The sequence below is a fragment of the Orycteropus afer genome, unplaced genomic scaffold (assembly GCF_000298275.1).
Source record: "Orycteropus afer afer isolate SDZICR_OR568_19922 unplaced genomic scaffold, OryAfe1.0 scaffold00346, whole genome shotgun sequence".
NCBI lineage: Eukaryota > Metazoa > Chordata > Mammalia > Tubulidentata > Orycteropodidae > Orycteropus > Orycteropus afer.
This window is the reverse complement of record NW_006921933.1, coordinates 2,653,635-2,672,367: the sequence shown is the minus strand read 5'-3', so window position 1 is coordinate 2,672,367 and position 18,733 is coordinate 2,653,635. Positions and strand designations below refer to the sequence as shown.

At 47.3% G+C, this 18,733-nt stretch overlaps 1 protein-coding gene across 1 annotated transcript in view; it reads left to right on the top strand.

Annotated features, from left to right (window-relative positions):
• The first annotated feature begins 17,805 nt into the window (after positions 1-17,805).
• LGI2 (leucine rich repeat LGI family member 2) overlaps positions 17,806-18,733 on the top strand; it is a 63,489-nt gene continuing 62,561 nt past the window's right edge. The window contains exon 1 of the mRNA XM_007952561.2: positions 17,806-18,002. Coding sequence (XP_007950752.1) covers positions 17,806-18,002 — 197 coding nt within the window. The remainder of the gene's footprint in view (positions 18,003-18,733) is intronic.

The window sequence follows — 18,733 nt, the reverse complement described above, 5'->3', positions numbered from 1 at the left end:
TGTGGCACCTGAATAGGGGAGAGGTTCATCATGATGTGAGAGTCTCCACAGCTTCCCTTAGTTTGTTCCATGGCTTATGGAGCCAACATGTCTGTCAGCCGAGGGCAGTGCAGCAGGGGGCTGAGGAGAGTCAGCTGGAGGAGTCAAAACTCAGAGTGACAGAAAGGAGACTCATCACGTGACTCCCAAGAGTCCTTCATTCGTTTAGCAGAGGGGAGCATCATTTCCCAGAACTGCTGGATCAGAACGTAATTATCCCTGGAGCCCTGAGTTTGAGCAGTGGGAATCCTGTCACCGGACATTAGGAAATGGGTCAGCAGCCAGGACAGAATGTACTGCCCTCACAAAGCAGGCAGGCTTGCCAAGCAGGAACCTCAGGGTGTGCCCAGCAGACTCTGGTACAGAGATGCTCTCCCAATGAAACACACCCAGGCACAGCATCTTAGTCAAAAAGGACTTGTGGGCACTTAATGTCCTCGACAGGAGAACAGTGCCCTGGCCCCACTGCTCACTCACCCCATAGGCCTCTCACCCTCACCAAATCCAGGGGTCAATTCTTTTTGCTTTTTAAATTTTTATTTTAATTTTGGTGGAAATACACATGGCAAAGCACACATGCATTCATCAGTTTCTACATATACAATTCAATAACACCGGTCGCATTCTTCACATTGTGTCACCCACTGATCTCATAGAGATAATTCTTTAAAAGATCACAAGGCTTGTGCCAAACATTCTTTGCTTTAGATCAACTATTGTTTTGTTTACAGATGACTTAAGGTGATAACTTCAGTTCATGGTTCAAAGATTTTCTGAGATCAATAGTTTCAGGGTTCCTCCAGTCTTAATAGGATTAGTAGGCTTGGATTCTGTAGAATTTGAGAGTCTGTTCCACATTTTATCCCCTTTTGATCAGGATTAATCTATTGATTCATTGATCAGAACATTCAGCGGTTATAGCTGGGCACCATCCAGTTCTTCTGGTTTCATGACTGAAGAGGCAGTAGTTCATGGCAGCAGTTAGTTCTGAAGTCCACTTCCATCTCTGCTTCCTGGCCTCCTACTTCCTTAGCTGCCAAGGAACAGTTCTAAGTCCTGGCCTTCTTGGGCTCAGCATTGATTGCTACCTCCTTGCAACTCACCTCTCTGCACCCAGGACAGAGCAGCTCTTTGCTCTCCTCCTGCCTTCTTGACTACTCTTCCCAGAGGCCCCAAAGCACCATAAATGGAAAAGCACTTCTGCATTCCTGGGGTCTGGTGCTCCTAGATGGAGACATGAGACCCATATGGGCTCAGTTGGTTTATCCTAAGCCCAACAGCTGGTTAAGGGCACAGCCAGGTCCCAGTGCTTCTTCTACTCAATGTCACTTCCATATACTTCTATCCTGCCCTTCAATGTCTTCTTCACTGGACTTGATTTCCTCTTCAGCTTCTTAAAAAACAGACCAGTTATCGCTGAGTTGACCCTAACCCATGGTGAACCATGTGTGTCAGAGTAGAACTGGGCTCCACAGGGCTCTCACTGGCTGATGTTTTGGACGTAGATTGCCAGGCCTTTCTTCCCAGGCCATTTTAGTCTGGAAGCTCTGCTGGAACCTGGTCAGCACCATAGCAACATGCCAGACCTCACTGACAGATGGGTGGTGCCTGCGTATGAGGTGCCTTGGCCAGGAATCGAACCCAGGTCTCCCACATGGAAGACGAGAATTCTACCTCTGACTGCCTCACTGCACATCATATGATTTTACTTTTCCAAACAGGCTCAATGTTTTCTCCCTGAGAGGAATTTTGGTGAATAAGCAAACCTACTTCTGACATAGTAATAATGTCTCCCCAGTCAATCCCAGGCTGTTGTTTGCATTTCAGAATCAAATTTCCAACTGGTTTCTGGGCACATCCCCCCAGGTATTCCATAGATGACTCAGTGCTGCACCCACTGTTCTACCCCTGTCCCCACCCCATATCCTTCCCTTCCTCATCCTCATCCTGCTGTGTTCCTTCCCTGGACAATGATGTCAAATTCAACCACTTTGGAGGACAGAAACGGCCTGCCAAGTCAGACCACCTGACACAGAGACCTACATCTGCCGCCACCTGTGAGAAATTAGGCAACTTAATCTTTCAGAGCCTCAGACTTTTCACCTGTAAAATGGACACAATAACACCTCCCTGGCAGATGTTCTAGTCTTAAGTAAGATAAACTTATATAAAGCGCTTGGCACGTATAGGCATTAAAAAAGTGTGGGCTATTATTCTTGCTGTTGTTATGAACCGGTGGCTTGGCTCATTTCCTCCCTGCAGAATGTCTCCCTCCTCGTCTCTGTGAACCTTCATGATGACCTAATGATAGTGGCCTGGGAAGAAGCCCACCCCAACCCTGCAAGTTAGAGGTAATCACTCCCTCCTGTGTGCACTGATGGCCCTCTGTGTACACCTTCCCGGTAGCCATTGTCCTGTGATTCCTTGCATTAGTTATCTGTCCACTTCATTGAGGTCAGTGGATGTTCAGTGATAGAATTCTCACCTTCCACGCAGGAGACCCAGGTTCGATTGCTGACAGATGCACCTTATGCACCACCACCCCTCTGTCACCAGAGGCCTGTGTGTTGCTATCATGGTGAACAAGTTTCAGTGAAGTTGCCAGACTTAAATGGACCAGAAATAAAGGCCTGGCTATCACTTCTGAAAATCAGGCAATGAAAAACCCTATCCATCACAACAGCCCAGTCCGTAACAGATCGTGGGGATGGTGCCGCACCAGACAGCGTTGTTTCTGCTATGCATGTTGTTGTTGTTGTTGTGTACCGTCGAGTCACACCTGACTCATAGTGACCCCTCCTTGGGTTTCCGAGGCAGTATCACTACGGAAGTAGGATTGCCCAACCTTCCTTCCGAGGAGTGGCTGGTGGATAGGGTTGCTGAATTGATGGGCCAATCACAACACTATATTTATTTGTTGTTTAAGTACAAACTCTTTGAGGGCAAGGGATAAGTCTCTGGAATCTTTGTAATTTCAGCTTTTAGCTCAGAGCTTATTTTAGAAGCTCAATAGAAATTTATGGGAAGTGTTTAATAGATGTGTATTGAATTAGCCAATGAACTATAAAAGAATGGAATTCAATAAGCTGCACTTACAAACTCCTTTTCAGCAGTGAATTGATAGCAAGAAATAACTGCTAATACCCTCTTGGGTCCAGAAAGACCTCGAGATCTCCTGTAGCAGTTTGAGTTGAGTTCCTCTCCGCTCATATCAGCCGACTAAGCCTACCTCTTTCTCGCCATTTGTGGCTGAGCGGGAGAATCTCAGTTCAGAGCTCCCTTTGAGAAACGTCTGCCTGCTTGAGGGCCAGAAGTGTTCTAGCTGACAGTCTCCAGCTGTCAGCTCCTTCAGGCTCAAGCTCTGTTTCTGAGCTGAGGTCACACTTTCTCAGGGAGCCCTCACACTGTGACTGAGCAAGCCCAAGGGCCATTCCTGCTCAACACAGGGATACTCTAACAGGCAGCCATTGCTCCGGAGTGCCCACTGGACAGGCAGAGACTTTGTTAGGTCTACATCATAGAAGTGTGATGGTTCCCTGTGCTTCGGTGGCACCCCTATTTATTTATTTATTTTACAAAGGTGTTATTCCCAAGGTCCCTGGGTGGTGCAGACTGTTGGCACTCAACTACTAACTGAAAAATTGGTGGTTCAAACTAGTAGTGTCACAGAAGGAAGGTCTGGCAATCTGCTTGTGTAGAGATTGTTGTTATTAGCTGCTGTGGAGAAGACTCCAATGTGTGGCGACCCCATGTGTGCAGAGAAGGACTGCTCTGGAGGCTTTTAAAGACTGTGACCTTTCGAGCACAGACTGCCAGGGTTGTCTTCTGACATGCTTCTGGTGAGCTATGAACTACTAACTACTAACATTTTGACTAGCAGTCAAGTGCTTCAGAAAAGCCCTATGGAAAGAAGGACACAGGGAAAAGGTAAGCACAGGGAGGAATTAGGAAGAGAGCTGTTGCATTATGGGGATTGCAACCAATGCCATGAAACAAAATGAGTACAAACTGTTATATGGAAAATGAATTTGCTCTGTAAACTATAAATCACAATAAAAGTAATAATAATAAATAAATAACAACAACAACAACAAAAGCCCTATGGAGCTTGGTTTTACTCTAACACATGGGGTCACCATGAGTTGGAAATGATGGACCCTACAGCAGTGGTTTGGGTTTGGGTTATTCTGGGCTGTGCAAATGGTTAATGCACTTGGCTGCCAAGTGAAAGGTTGGGGGTTTAAATCCCCCCAGAGGTGTCTCGGAAGAAAGGCCTTGACAATCTACCTCCAGAAAAATCAGTCATCAAAACACTGTGGAGCAGAGCTGTGCTCTGACACACATGGGGTCCGCATGAGTCAGAGGGGACTAAATGGCCATTGGTTTCCATTCCCTAATAAGCCTTTGGCATTTTCAACTCTGGCTCAGCCTCTGCTTCCCAGAGATCCCAAACGCACAGCACTGCAGAACTGTGTCCCTGGTGAGCCTAGAAAGAGCCAGAAGGAAAACCCACCCCCTTTTCCAGGAGCAGTGCACACGTATGGCAGACAGGGAAACATAACAAAACTGAGCTGAGCTGACAGCAATAATAGGGTCACTATGAGTTGAAATTGACTCAACAACAATGGGTTGTTGTTTCACGGCCACCGAAAGCTTTTACCAGTGACCTGCTCATATACCAGACACAGAGAGTCCTTGGTTATTATGAGGAATCCAGCTGTAATTACACTGCCTGAAATAGTAAAGTAGAAATCGATCGGAAAGTATACAATTCTGGTGGCAAACTTTCTGATTTCCCAAATGGGTCTAAAAACCAGACATTACCGATGAATTCCATGACTCCATCTCCGAGAAGAGGGATTGGACACCCGAGGTGAAGGCCGTGGCCCATGCTGCCGTGCGCAGGGACTGGGGAGGGTGGCTGGGGAAGACGCTGCAGCAGCCAGCCTTCTCCAGGGCAACTGTGTCCTTTCCCCTCCAGCTCATGTCGCCCTCAGCAACTCCCTGTTGACTCCTGGAGCTTCTTACCTCCCACCAGCCTTTATTTGGATCAAAGAGTGATTTTTAGAGGCCTTTCATGCCTCCTTTTGCACTCAGCTGGTACCTTCTGAGATATTAGGACAGGCTCATTTTGTAGTTCACATGTGCCTGAAAGTCATCAGGACGACCCCTTGACCTTGAAGAACTTTGCTTTTGGAAAAGAATTCAACATAAAAACTATGCCTTCAAATAACTTGGGATAAGATGGGAAAAGGAATGGCAGGGCTTCTGTCTTCTAGAATATCGTGAAAAGCATTGGTGTTATTTTTCAACTCACCCCTAATGCTCAATCTCATATCCACTAGCATATTCTTTGTGGAGTAGGACAACTCAGTCCAGACAGTCTTTGACACTTTGACTTTAGCTGCCTGATTTGGCAAAGGCTGCTTAACCCACCCAAGCCTGTTTCCTCCTCTGAAAATCAGAGAACAGAATACCGTATTTTTAAGCAAATAATGTGCCACATTCTTTTGATTACCTGGTGCTGCTCTGACAGGAATATACCCCAAATGGGTGGCTTTAACAAACAGGAGTTTATTCTCTTACAGTTTTGAAGGCTAGAAGTCCACGTTCAAAGTGCCAGTTCTAGGGGCTGGGTGAAAGCTTCAGCTCTGCCTCTTGCTCCCGGCCCACTGGAGGTAGGGATGTCTCTGCACTCAGACAGCTGCTGGCTGCTGAGGCTAACAGGCCCAAGGTCGACAAATAAAATGGCACAGTCCCAATATTACCACACAACACGGCAGACCATTAGTTCAAATCCAGAGACAGTCTCAAGATTGGCAAGAAACATGGCAGGCTGCTAAATGAAGACTCATCTACTTGTAGGGTGCAAGCATGCCAAAAAGCTAGAGATCATTCCTAAAGCTTCTCCTTATATACTAGAAGCAGACCACATTCCTTGGCAACTACTCAGCTGTTTGCAGTAGATCCCACCATGGAGTTGATTACCAGTCTCATCATGGGGAATACTACATCCAGCTGCCCAGCCCCTCAAAACCAGGCCCAGCCAAGTTGACACATAACCTAAACTACCACACATATTAAAAGGTTTTTTGCAAAGTTTGCAACTCCCCCATTAGTTTCCTACGTGTGTTGTGTGCATGATATGCATGTGTATGTTGTTTGCATGGGTGCGTTATATATGAAAATATGGTACTTCTGCCCCAGGGTTATTCTGAAGCTTCAGTTGAGATGCTGTTGCTTTTGGGTGTCATTGAGTCGATTTTCAACTCATCGCGACCCCCATGTGACAGCATAGAACTGCCCCGTGTTTTTGTTTGTTTGTTTGTTTGTTTTGCTGAAATCTTTACAGGAGCAGATCAGCAAGTCTTTCTCCTATGGAGCCACCAGGTGGGTTTGAACTGTCAACCTTTCAGTTAGCAGCCAAGGGTTTAACCATTGCACCACTAGGGCTCCTTGCAGTTTTGATAATGGGGTGAAAAGATCTTATAAACTATGAAACAGCTGGATGAACATCAAATGTTATCACTGCATCCTTAAGAGCTACTTCACTTCTTCATCCCAAGACAGGGATGCTGGAGATAGAAGCTCTCCCACAACTTTATATGGAACAGAGGGCAAGCCTTTCTCTGCCATGAGGTAAGACAGTCCACTGAGGACAAACATGGGATTTACAACCGTCCTTTTCTAGAAATGACTGCACCAGTGTGTCAGCATTCAGACCAATAGATGCACCGCTTGCTTTTACTTAAATGATGGATCACCTACTCTCGTACTGAGTTAGCAGTCTTCCAGAGCCACATAAATTCTGAGCTCCGATGTCATTCTAACAATCTAGAACAAGGAGTCCTGAAATTTGCCTGAGGGATGGAAATTTATCTCAGCACAGTGGTGGGACTGATCCTGCCCTGGTGTACGAGGAGTAGAAGGTAGCGGAGGTGTGCTGGAGTCCCCACTATCTTGCCCTTGCTGAGCTCCTGAGATGCTACCCAGTTGCCTGGGGGAGGCTAATCCAAGGGCACAGGATGTCCACCTGGGTTTGCTGCATCTATAGGGTGGCCTTTGAATTGTGGCTTTGGGAAAGAATGCTGAAAATATCATGGACAGCCAGAAGAACAAACAAATCTGTCCTGGAGGAAGTGGAGCTGGAATGCTTCTTACAGGTGAGCATGGCTAGACTTTGTCTCACCTACTTTGTCATGTTGTCAGAAGGGACCAGTCCCTGGAGAAGGATATTATGCTTGGTAAAGCAGAGAGACCGTGAAAAAAGGTGAAGACCCTCAATAAGATGGATTGACGCAGTGGCTGCAATGACAGGCTCAAGCACAGCAAAGATTGAGAGGACGGCGCCAGACTGGACAGTGCTTCCTTCATTGTACATAGTGTTGCTTTGGTGGAGTAGAGGAGCTCTGGTGGCATGGTGCCTAAGGCACTTGACTGCTAACCAGAAGGCTGGCGGTTCAAACCCACCAGCTACTCCTTGGAAGGAAGATTGGACAATCTACTTCTGCCTCGGAAACCCAAGGAGGGGTCTATGAGTCGAGATTGACTTGACGGCAGTGAATTTGGTTTATATAGTGTTGCTATGAGTCAGACTCCATGATACCTAACAACAACACAGCGTAGCCTAAGGAGCCCTCATGATGCAACGGTTCAGCAGTCTGCTGCTGCACAGGAGAAAAACCCTGACGATCTGCTCCTATAAAGATTAAACCAAAAAAACAAAAAACAAAAAACCTCATTGTCACCAACTTGATTCCGTAAAGATTATAGCCTAGGAAACACTATGCGGCAGCTCTACTCTGTCCTGTAGGGTCGCTATAAGTCGGAAACAACTCCACAGCACACAACAAAATAGGGCAACCCGAGGGCAGCAGAAATCCACAGCTGAACTACAGGGACCTGGTCTACCACTGTATTCCTGGAGTCTAGTGGAGCAGCGGGTCCTTGGGAGTCACTCAAGAATATTTGTTGAATGGAACAAACTAATGAATCATTGCCTCTTCCAGATAAATGCCCAGATTCCATATCTTGGGGCTGTGTAATGGATGTGTTTGGGGAAGAACTAAGATATTTCTGAGACACTAGCAGAGTCCTTTTAATTAGAAGAGTCTTATTTATTTCCTCAGTACATAATAAGCTTCTTAAGGAGAATACAGCTCTACCTCTGCCTCTATATCTATCTATCCATCCATCCATCATCCATCCATCTCTCCATCTGTTGTTGTTATGTGCCGTCGAGTCAGCCTCGACTTATAGCAACCCCTCCTTGGGTTTCCCAGGCAGTATTACTACAGAAGTAGATTGCCCCATCTTCCTTCTGAGGAGTGGCTGGTGGGTTTGAACCACCAGCCTTCTGGTTAGCAGTCAAGTGCCTTAGGCACTACGCTACAGAGCTCCTTCTCTCCATCTATCTGCATATATCTATCATCACTCCCCTAAAGTGATTTATAACTCCCAATAAAAAGGTGCAGACTGACTAGCCAACCAACCAATTAACTAATCAACTCATTTATACTGCTTATAAAGAGTTTTCCCATTCTTCAAGTGATTTGATCCTTCAAACAATCCAGGATGATGTGAATTGTCTTCCCTCATTTGCAGAAGAGGGAATTGAGGGCCCGAGAAGATGAGGCCTGCCTGCCAGGTCTCTCACTGGTGATAAGTGGTGAAACTGGGTTCCAGCCAAGTCCTCAGGTAACACAGCCCATGCTCCTTCCACTGCACCGATGTCTCTTCATACTAGATTCTGAGGAGCTTAGGAAGGGGAGACAGGAGACATGGGGGGGGGGGCTCTGGAGAATTGTTCTCAGTCGCCATTGAGTTGATCTGGATTCATAGCTACCACATGTGCATCAGAGAAGAACCGTGCTCCATAGGGTGTTTTTGTATGCTTTTCATTATGTATTTTGTTGTTGCTTTTGAAAATACATTCAACAAAACATACACCAATTCACCAATTTCTATATGGACAATCAAGGGGCATTGATCACATTCTTCAAGCTGTGCAACCATTCTCACCCTCCTTTTATGTACTGTCCTTTTATCATTAACATAAACTTACTGCCCTCTTAAGCTCCCTATCTAAACTTTCAAGTTGCTATTGTCAATTTGATCCCATATAGATATTTCTTTAAAAAATATAGGTAGCTCTTTAAAAGAGCCCAATGTTCAAGACAGACATTCTTGACTAGTGAAGTTAATCTAGTGATTGGTTTAAAGAAGATTTTAGGGGTTATTTTTTTATTTCAAGTTTAAAGATAATTTTAGGGCAATAATTTTGGGGACCATCCAGTTTCATGATTATAGAAAATCTATATTCTATGACAATTTGAAATTCTCTTCCCCACTTCTCCCTCCTTTTGATCAGGATTCTTCTACAGAATCTTTGATCAAAATATTTGGTAATGGCAGCCAGGCACCATCCAACTCTTGTCTCATGGCAAAGGAAGCAGTTGTTCATCAAAGCAATTAGCTGTGCATTCCATGTCCTTCTTTTTCCTCTGTTACTGCAGGTGGACAGAGACCAACTGCATCTTGGATGACTGCTTGCAAGCTTTTACCAACCCAGGCACTACCCAACAAATTACGAGGTAGAGCACCTACCACCTAACGCCAGTGAGTCGATTCTGACTCACAGTCAGAATCATGGCAGAGTAGAACTGCCCCACAGGGTCTCTAAGGCTGTGCATCTTTACAGCCACTACTCGTCTGTCCTAGTTTGTCAAACTGGCACAGTTTGTCATACTGCAGTGGCTTGCATGTTGCTGTGAGGCTGCAGGATATGCCACTCACACTTCAAATACCAGCAGGGTCATTCATGGTCATTCATGGTAGATTTCAATGGAGCTTTCAGACTAAGACAGACCCAGAAGAAAGAAGGAGCCATCCAATTCTCAAAGAATTGGTCAGTGAAAACTTTATGAATAGCAGTGAAACACTGTTCGATATATTACTGGAAAACTTTATGAATAGCCGTGAAACATTGCCTGATATCATGCTAGAAAAAAGCCCCTCAGGTTGGAAGGGACTCAAAATATGACTGGGGAAGAGCTGCCTCCTCAAAGTAGAGTTGACCTTAATGACATGGATGAAGTAAAGCTTTCAGAAACTTCATTTGCTGACAGGGCACAACTCAAAATTGGAAGAAACAGCTGCGACCATCCATTAATAATCAGAACATGGAATGTACAAAGTACGAATCTAGGAAAGTTGGAAGTTGTCAAAAATAGAATGCAAAAAGATCTATATCCTAAGCATTAAGTGAGCTGAAATGGACCGGTATTGACCATTTTAATCAGACAATAAAACAATTCTCTACACCAGGAATGGGGAGGAGCTCTGGTAGCATAGTGGCTAAGGCACTTGACTGCTAACCAGAAGGCTGGCGGTTCAAACCCACCAGCCACTCCTCAGAAGGAAGATGGGGCAATCTGCTTCCGTAGTTATACTGCCTCAGAAACCCAAGGAGGGCTCGCTGAGTCGGATCCGACTGGATGGTACATAACAACAACAACAACAAAGAGTTAAAAAGCAAAGATGTCACTTTGAAAACTAGGGTGCACCTAACAGAAAACCAAACCAAACCAAACTCACTGCCATTTTCAATTGCCTCATATGCATGTGAAAGCTGGACAATGAATATGGAAGACCGAAGAAGAATTGACGCCTTGCAATTATGATGTTAGTAAAGAATACTGCAAATACTGACGGAAGAATGAACGAATCTGTCCTGGAAGAAGTGCAGCCAGAGCTTCTTGGAAGCAAGAATGGCCAGACTTTGTCTCACCTACTTTGGTCATGTCATCAGAAAGGGCCATTCCCTGAAGGATATCATGCTTGGTAAAATGGAAGGTCAACGAAAAGGGGAAGGCCCTCAATGAGGTGGATGACGCAGTGGCTGCAACAATGGGCTCATGTGTAGCAAGGATGGTGAGGCTGGCGCAGGGCTGGGCAGTGTGTTGTCCTGTGGCACATACATAGGGTCTCCATGAGTTGGTGATGGCTTGATGGCACATAACAACATTGTTACACATTTAAATCTGTACTTATTTTGTAACTTATTTTCCTAAAGTAAAATTTCTGTCTAAAGCTATTTGCTAAGAAGAGCAAAGAGATTTCTCATAAAATTATCATATTGATTTGTAATCTTGAGATGGTGAAAGTCTGTGATATAAAAAACCGTGGCTATTTAAGGGACTGATTTTAGTCACAGACTGTCTGTAATTCCAGAGATCCACTTTGCATCAACTGAACCCAACTGAAAGACTGGACTGCTCTCCCAGAAACTAGGAAGTTGGCTAAAGGCATACCTCCTTGTCATTTATTTCACAAGTAAAATCAAGTGACTGTGACTAACTGATTGGCTTTTTAAAAAATGCAGAATTTCAAATTTTTCTTGACAGAGGGGAGGGAATGGAGATCACAAAATTAGGGAAAGAAGGAAAATATGCAGGTGAAGGTGGGGACCCTGACTTTGGGTTTTACCTGTTTCCAGTTTCATTTCTGACGTTGCTTCTGCTGGTCCCATTGAACCTGTTGCTGTTGAGTCGATTCCAACTCATAGTGATTCTATACAACAGAATAGAAATACCCCACAGGGTTTCTTTACTGGAGCAGGTCTTTCTCCTGCAGAGTGGCTGCTGTGTTGAAACTACTGACCTTTCAGTTAGCAGTCAAGAGTTTAATCACTGTACCACCAGGGCTCCTTCTTCTGCTGGTAGTGGTAGCTAAACGTATTAAGATTCACTTGGTTATAATAGACTAAGATCCATATTCACACTATTTAAACAAAAAGGGAAAATTGCTGTCTCACATAACTGATGAGGTGAAAGGAGGGCCTTGATGTCAGGCCCAAACAAAGCCATCAGGATCCCTCTGTGCTAGGTTCTCATGCTCATGTCACCCCAGCTCCCAGGCCAGTGGAAAAGCAAGACCGCATCCTAATATTTCAAGCAGAAGCTGTGGTAAGGAGTTTTCTTAGACCTGATTGCTTCAGTTGGGTCATGTGTTTACCTCTAAACCAATCACAGTGGCTGGGAGAATGAGATGCTCTGATGGGCTTCGTCTAGATCACATGTACAGCAGGAGATGGTGGTATCCATCAAGAGAGCCATATGGATTGAATGTTGGAGAGGAGTCATTCCCCTCAAAGCAGAATTAAGTTCTGTTGTCGTAAGAAGGGGGAGCTGATAAGAGGTAACAAAACTCGCAGAGGTTCACTGCACTGGTGGCAAAGGTCACCAGAAAGAGTGGCCAGGAGCCAAGGGTCTTTTGGCTGGTTTAGGAAGTGGAGTGAGATATCCACAGACAACCATTCAAGAACATGATCGAATTCAAGAGGCCTGTGAGGAGCAGGTTTAGAATGAGTTCCAGACTTGTGATGCTCACTGAGTTTATAAAGAAAGAAATAACACGAAGCCATAAATGGTATGTGCATTGACCGGCCACCAACCATGAGAGACATCTGTTGGCGTGATGTGGTCAAAGAGGGATTGGCAAATTCTTTGATGAGAAAAGAAAAAAACAAAAAAAACCGCAAGACCTTTCTTTTACCCCAGGGACTCCAATTTATAGCCATTTAAACCGAGTATCATTTGAGGTTTGGATGGACGCTTTCTTTTCAGTTGTTACAGAAAGCATCAGAACCAGCCATTTCAGACCTTAGCAAAGGGTTTCCAGTGCTTATAAATGTGATGAGAAGACCAGGCCATGGATGGGGGGCTAGGAGGAGTGGGAGATGTGCAATTAGATTAGAAAACTGGGGAGGGCATTGGAAGTGTGATGAAATCTTTGAGAATCTTACATGACTTCCAGTTTGATTTAGGATTTGGAGTTTTTTTTGTTTTGTAACCTAAAACAGATCCCACATCGTGACTTCACACTCCTCTGTAGGATCTGTGTTGCTTCTGATCATGCCTGAGAGGTGTTTTCTTGGTAAAGTCTGTATTTCCAACATGGTATTTATTTATGCATTCATTCATTCATTCAGTCAGTCAGTCAACCAACATTCCATGATGGACATATTTCAGAGGAGCTTCCAGAGAAAGAAAGACTAGGAAGAAAGGTCTGGCTATCTGCTTCTGAGAATTAGCCAATGCAAACACAACGGCTCACAACTGAATATTGTCCAATATAGTGCTGGAAGATGAGCCCTTTGGCTTAGAAGACATTCCAAACACATGGTGGCTGCAACAATGGACTACAGCACACCAACGATTGTGCAGGTGACACAGGCCCAGGCAACGTTTCGTTCTGTTGTTCACAGGGTCAGGAGCTGAAGTCGTCTCAACAGCCACTAACAACAATGTATGCAATAACATAGGGTAGAGGCAGTCTGAGACTTCAGATGAGGCCATTCCCGCAGGTCTGTCCTGTTCTGTCCTCTGCAGGAAGGTGCCTCATGGACATACAACTTGAGTAAGTGTACATCTGAACAAGGCATTTTACGTTTTCTAAAACTCCAGCTATTTCCTGGAGACAGATTGTGTCTCACTGATTGTCTATTAAGTTTTTTTTTTTTTTTTCAACTGCTGAAGATCTTGGAACCAAACCAAAGTAATCTGCATTTCCATTTTTATCTCTTAATTTATAAACTGCGCCTCATAATTTACAAGCACCCACTTACTTAGTGCCTCTAACAGAGCCGAAACAAATACCAGCTCTGCCAGCTATGCTAGCCAGTTTCCTCTCTGTATCTTCCTATCGGGAACTTTCTTCAGGTTGGAGGGGGTGGGCTGGACCTAGGCCTACTAGGGGGAGGTTAGGGTAGTAATAATGATGATATGTCACATTTATTTAAGGAGCACTGGTGCTGCAGTGCCTAAGGCATTTGACTGCTAACCAGAAGGTTGGCTGTTCAAACCCACCAGCTGCTCTGCAGAAGGAAGATGGGGCAATCTACTTCCGTAAAGATTTATGCCTTGGACACCTGGTGGGGGTCACTATAACTTGCAATCAACTCAATGGCAGTGGGTTTGGTTTATTTATTTATTTATTTATTTTTGGTCACATGTATTTAGGGAAGTGAGAGGAAGGGCTCATTACCCCCATTTTATGGGTAAGAAAGCAGAGGCTGGAGATGGGAAGTAATACGGCCAAAGTTTACTTATGAGTGGTGGAGCCAGGCCTCCAACCTGGAGCTCTGGAATTGAGTGTAATGCGTGGGGTCAACATTAGTCGGAACCGACACCATGAGTTGGCCTTTCCTTCCAGGACACGACTAGGGTTTCTCAACTTTGGCACTAGTGACATTTTGGGCTGGATAATTCTTTGTTGTGCACTGTAGGATATTTATTTACCAGCATCCCTGCCCTCTACCCACTAAATTCTACTAGCACCACCCCAGTGTGACAACCCAGAATGTCTCCCGACATTGCCAAGTATCTCCAGAGGGGCAAACTGAGGATCACTCCCCATCGAGGACCACTCTACTAGACTGGACCCTCTTTCTTGATTAAAATGGAAGCACACACGTCAGCTAATCTCCTTCCACAGGCCTGTCCCTTTCCTACACCCCCAGGGTTTACTGAGAATTGTCCTGCCCAGTGTCATGTGGAACTCTGAACTTCTGAGTGGCATTAAGCGTTTTTCCATCCTTGACCACATTGAGCCCCATAAGATGGATGCAACTATCTCCCACGTTATAGGTGAGGAAATCGAAGCTCGGGGAGGTCAGAACTTGCCCAAGATTATACGCTAGTAAGTGGCAGAAGGTTCCGAGGTGGTGCAAGCAGTTTGCAATTGGCTACTAACTAAAGGTTGGTGACTCAAACCCACCCCGCAGCACCTGGTAGTCTGTCTCTGTAAAGATCACAGCCAGGAAAACCCCATAGAGCAAATACACGGTATAACACATGGGGTCAGCATTAGTTGGAACTGACTCAATGACAATGACTTTGGTTTGGTTTGGGTGGCAGGGTGGGGTCCCTAAATGGTGCAAACGGTTAATTGCTCAGCTGTTAACCAAAACGTTGGAGGTTTGAATTCACCTGGAAGTGCCTTGGAAGAAAAGTCTGGTGATCTACTTCAGAAAACTCAGCCACCTGAAAATCCTGCAGAACACAGCTCTCCTCTGATACACATGGGGTCACCATGAGTGAGAGTCTACTGGACAGTAACTGGTTTCAGTGGTAGGCCTGGGCTGCAAACCCAAACCAGTCTAGTTCCCAGGACAGAGAGTTTACCTACCCCACTCCTCCCCCTCGCTCAACTCCAGTGCAACTGAGACCCAGAAGTTCTTTTCCTGGGTCAGCAGGAATGTAGCTGCCTTCAAAAGACGTAGCCCTCTCTTGTCCATAAAGCAGTAGCCCTTCTCTTTGTAGTCAGACATCTCTCAGGCACATACCACCTCCATTCATGATTGTGGGTCCGTGTGTCTGTTTTCCTCCCCTGACTGTGGTCTATAGTCTGAGAGCAGCATCATGGCCCACCCATATGGCAACACAGCTGTGAGGGTTATGATCCACCTGGCTGTGTCCTATGTGACCTTGGGGAAGAGACCAACATTTCTAAGCTCAGTCTCCCCATCTGTAGAATGGGGAAACCCACTTCTCAGGGTACAGAGGAGAATGAAATGGTGATCCATGCAGACAGTTTAGTACTGATGCTGGATGCTGGATAAATGGTGGTCTGTAGTGAATATCCACCTCAGGCTTCAGTGCCCCATGAAGTTACCCACAATAAGCTGGCCTTCAACTCCTGAATACCTTCTGGTCAGTCTATGACTACCACGTAGCCTTGTGGATGTTACTTTAGGACTATCTACCCAGCTAGACTTCAATCTCCCCAAGGGTAGGCCCTGTCCCTTTGTCCCCTCCCATAGTACAAAAAACCAAACTCACTGCCACCAAGTTGAATCTGACTTATAGTGACCCCCATTGGGTTTCTCAAGCTGTAAATCTTTATGGAAGTAGATTGCCCCATCTTCCTTCCACAGAGTAGCTGGTGGGTTTGAACCTATGACCGTCTAGTTTGCAGCCAAATGCCTTATCCACTGTGGTACCAGAGCTCCTCCCATTGTGGCCAGCCCCGTATTTCCCTCATGTGCATGGAGAATGCTCACAGTGATTACTGAAGAAGCAATCATATTGATGATTTCTACTGTACTTTTTGCATTGGGTGCTGTCTTTTCTGGGTGTATCTTAATATCCTTGGTGTGTAGCTTGATGGTGCTGCCCTTGATTCCCCGACTCTGAATAACTGTGATTATTAGCTACCATTGTGGTTCTACTTTGGTCTTTTTCATTCATGCCCCCAACTTCACACTTGTGGTAAGAGTCAGGCTCATTGTATTGAATCTATGGTGTAGAAGAGGGGCCCGGTAGGACCCTCTTACCCGTCAGTCCTGGCTCGCATCCCCATCCCTGCTCAGACATTTGTTAGGCCACCAGCAGTAAGTCACCCATGCTCAGTTTCCCTATCTATAAATCAGGGGTATTAATGGGACCTGCCACAAACCGGTAGAGGATTAAATATATCCTGCCTTGAATATATCATGTATCACACCCTCTGGCTTTATTAACAATTAGTTTTTTTTAAAAAATTTCAAACCCATTGCGGTGAAGTCCAATTCAGCCACACGTGTTACAGAGTAGAACTGCTCCATAGGGTTTTCTTGGTGTTCATCTTTATGGAAACAGATTGCCAGGCCTTTCTTCCACAGCTCCACTGGGTGCTTTTGAACAAACAACCTTTTCATCAGTAGGATAACACAAACCGTTTGTGCCACACCCCGTTTCTTTGGGGTGGGGTAGGCAGGGCAGTGAGCTTGCTGAGCAAGGAAAACTTGCACCAGCTCTTAGCCCTTTCCTTAGCCAGCAGTAGGCAGGCCCAGAACAACAGGCTGGCCCAGAGCAGCGGGGGCTCCTACTACCGCAGCAGTTTTTTTCTTTTCTCTCCACATTCCTAGAGTGGAGAGAGTGCATGGCTTTAGTCCCGCGTGGTGCTGAGGAAACCCGAGTCAGACCCCGCTGCCCTGGGGCAAAAGACAAGCAAAGCTATCCCTGCTGGGCCCAACGGCGGGTTCATTTCATTTCTTCTCCTAAAATGAATGACTGCTCAAAATTCCGTGCTCCCCACAACACCCAGAACAGAACCTTCCCTCAAAGATGAAAGCCAGTTTTCCTGGCTCCGAGTTTGTTTTTGCCCCACCTTCTGACCCCTCTGAAAGGCGTCCAGGGCCTCCTCACAGTTATCTCGAGCCGGTGCAAGGCTGGGGGCGGCTGATCCTTACCTCTCAACCAGGTCCCCAGGGCGTGTGCTCTAGGGAGTCTCCTCCCCCGAGGGGGCGCTCTCTGCCCACCCCCCACCAAGGTCACCCAACTTTTCCTTCTCTGCCCAGCTCCGAGGAAGGTCTGGAGGTCTGGGAGGGGTGGCGGGCTGGGGCAAGGGGCGTGTCGAGAGGCAGCGGGCGGGCGACTGGGGGCGGCGCGCGGCCTCTCCTGGCGGGGCGGGCGCCCGCCATGCATTATTCATTGGCCAAAGCCGGGCTGGAGGCGCGGGTGCTGATGTCAGGCAGGCGCGAGTGCGGCGGGCGCAGCGGCGGCGGCCGCCCAGCAGCCCCGGCTCGGGTGGGGGGGCGCCGAGTGGGGGTGGCGGCCAGCATGCTGCTCGGCTGCGGCTCGGCCTCCCACACCCGCGGCGCCCTCGTCCTCGCCAGCAGCGGCGGCAGCGGCGGAGCAGGGAGCGGCGCCCGTGTCTGCAGCAGCGCAGGGTCCGGGCGCGCGGCGTGGCGGGAGGGACCGGGGCGGGGACCCGGGACCCGGCATGGCGCTGCGGAGGGGCGGCGGCGGGGCGCTGGGGCTCCTGCTTCTGCTGCTGAGCGCCGCGTGCCTGATCCCGCGGAGCGCGCAGGTGAGGCGGCTGGCGCGCTGCCCCGCCACTTGCAGCTGTACCAAGGAGTCCATCATCTGCGTGGGCTCATCCTGGGTGCCCAGGATCGTGCCGGGCGACATCAGCTCCCTGTGAGTGGGACCCCTTCTACCCCCACCCCGCCCCGCCCAGCGCCCGCCGTCTCTGGGGAGTTACCTCTGGCGCTGGAGCAGCGCGACCCTGACCCCACACCCCAGTCCTCTCCTTTACGCTTGGGTGGGCGCGCGCCACGGGACGTGGGTGGAGTCTAGGCCCCCGAGGAAGATGGAAGGGACCCGCGATCCAGAGTCTGGGGACCCAGGCAAGTCCCAGTGACAGTGTTTCTCAAAGTGTGGCCCGCGGGCCAGCTTGCTACATCAGCCCAGTCTGGGGAAGCTTGAAGCATCAGTGCAGATTCGGGGGCCCACGCTGTTAAGGGGTCTTTAGAGTAAAGCCTGAGAGTCTTCATTTGTGTCCCCAGGTGATTCTGCAGCACGTTAAAGTTTGAGAGGCACCAAATAGAGGATGAGTGTGTGGGTTGAGGGGAAAGAGAGTTGTTTCTGGAAGGGTAGGAGCAGCTAAACTTGTCTGGAAAGATTGTAAAGGCAAGGGGCCAGGCCCCACCTCCCCCCTGGGGTCTGGGGCAGTGGTTCATGCCCTTCTCTGGCCTTTTGAGGCTGTGGAGCCACCTCCCCCTGTGGCCTGCAAGAGAGGGGGAGAACAGAAGGCTCGGCAGAGGGTGGGGAGCATGTGGGTGCCTGGCCCAGTTGGCCAAGTGCTGGAGGGCAACCTGACTTCTTACCCCCTTTCCCCAGGATACAGTTTTTCAGGGTTGGAGGAGCTG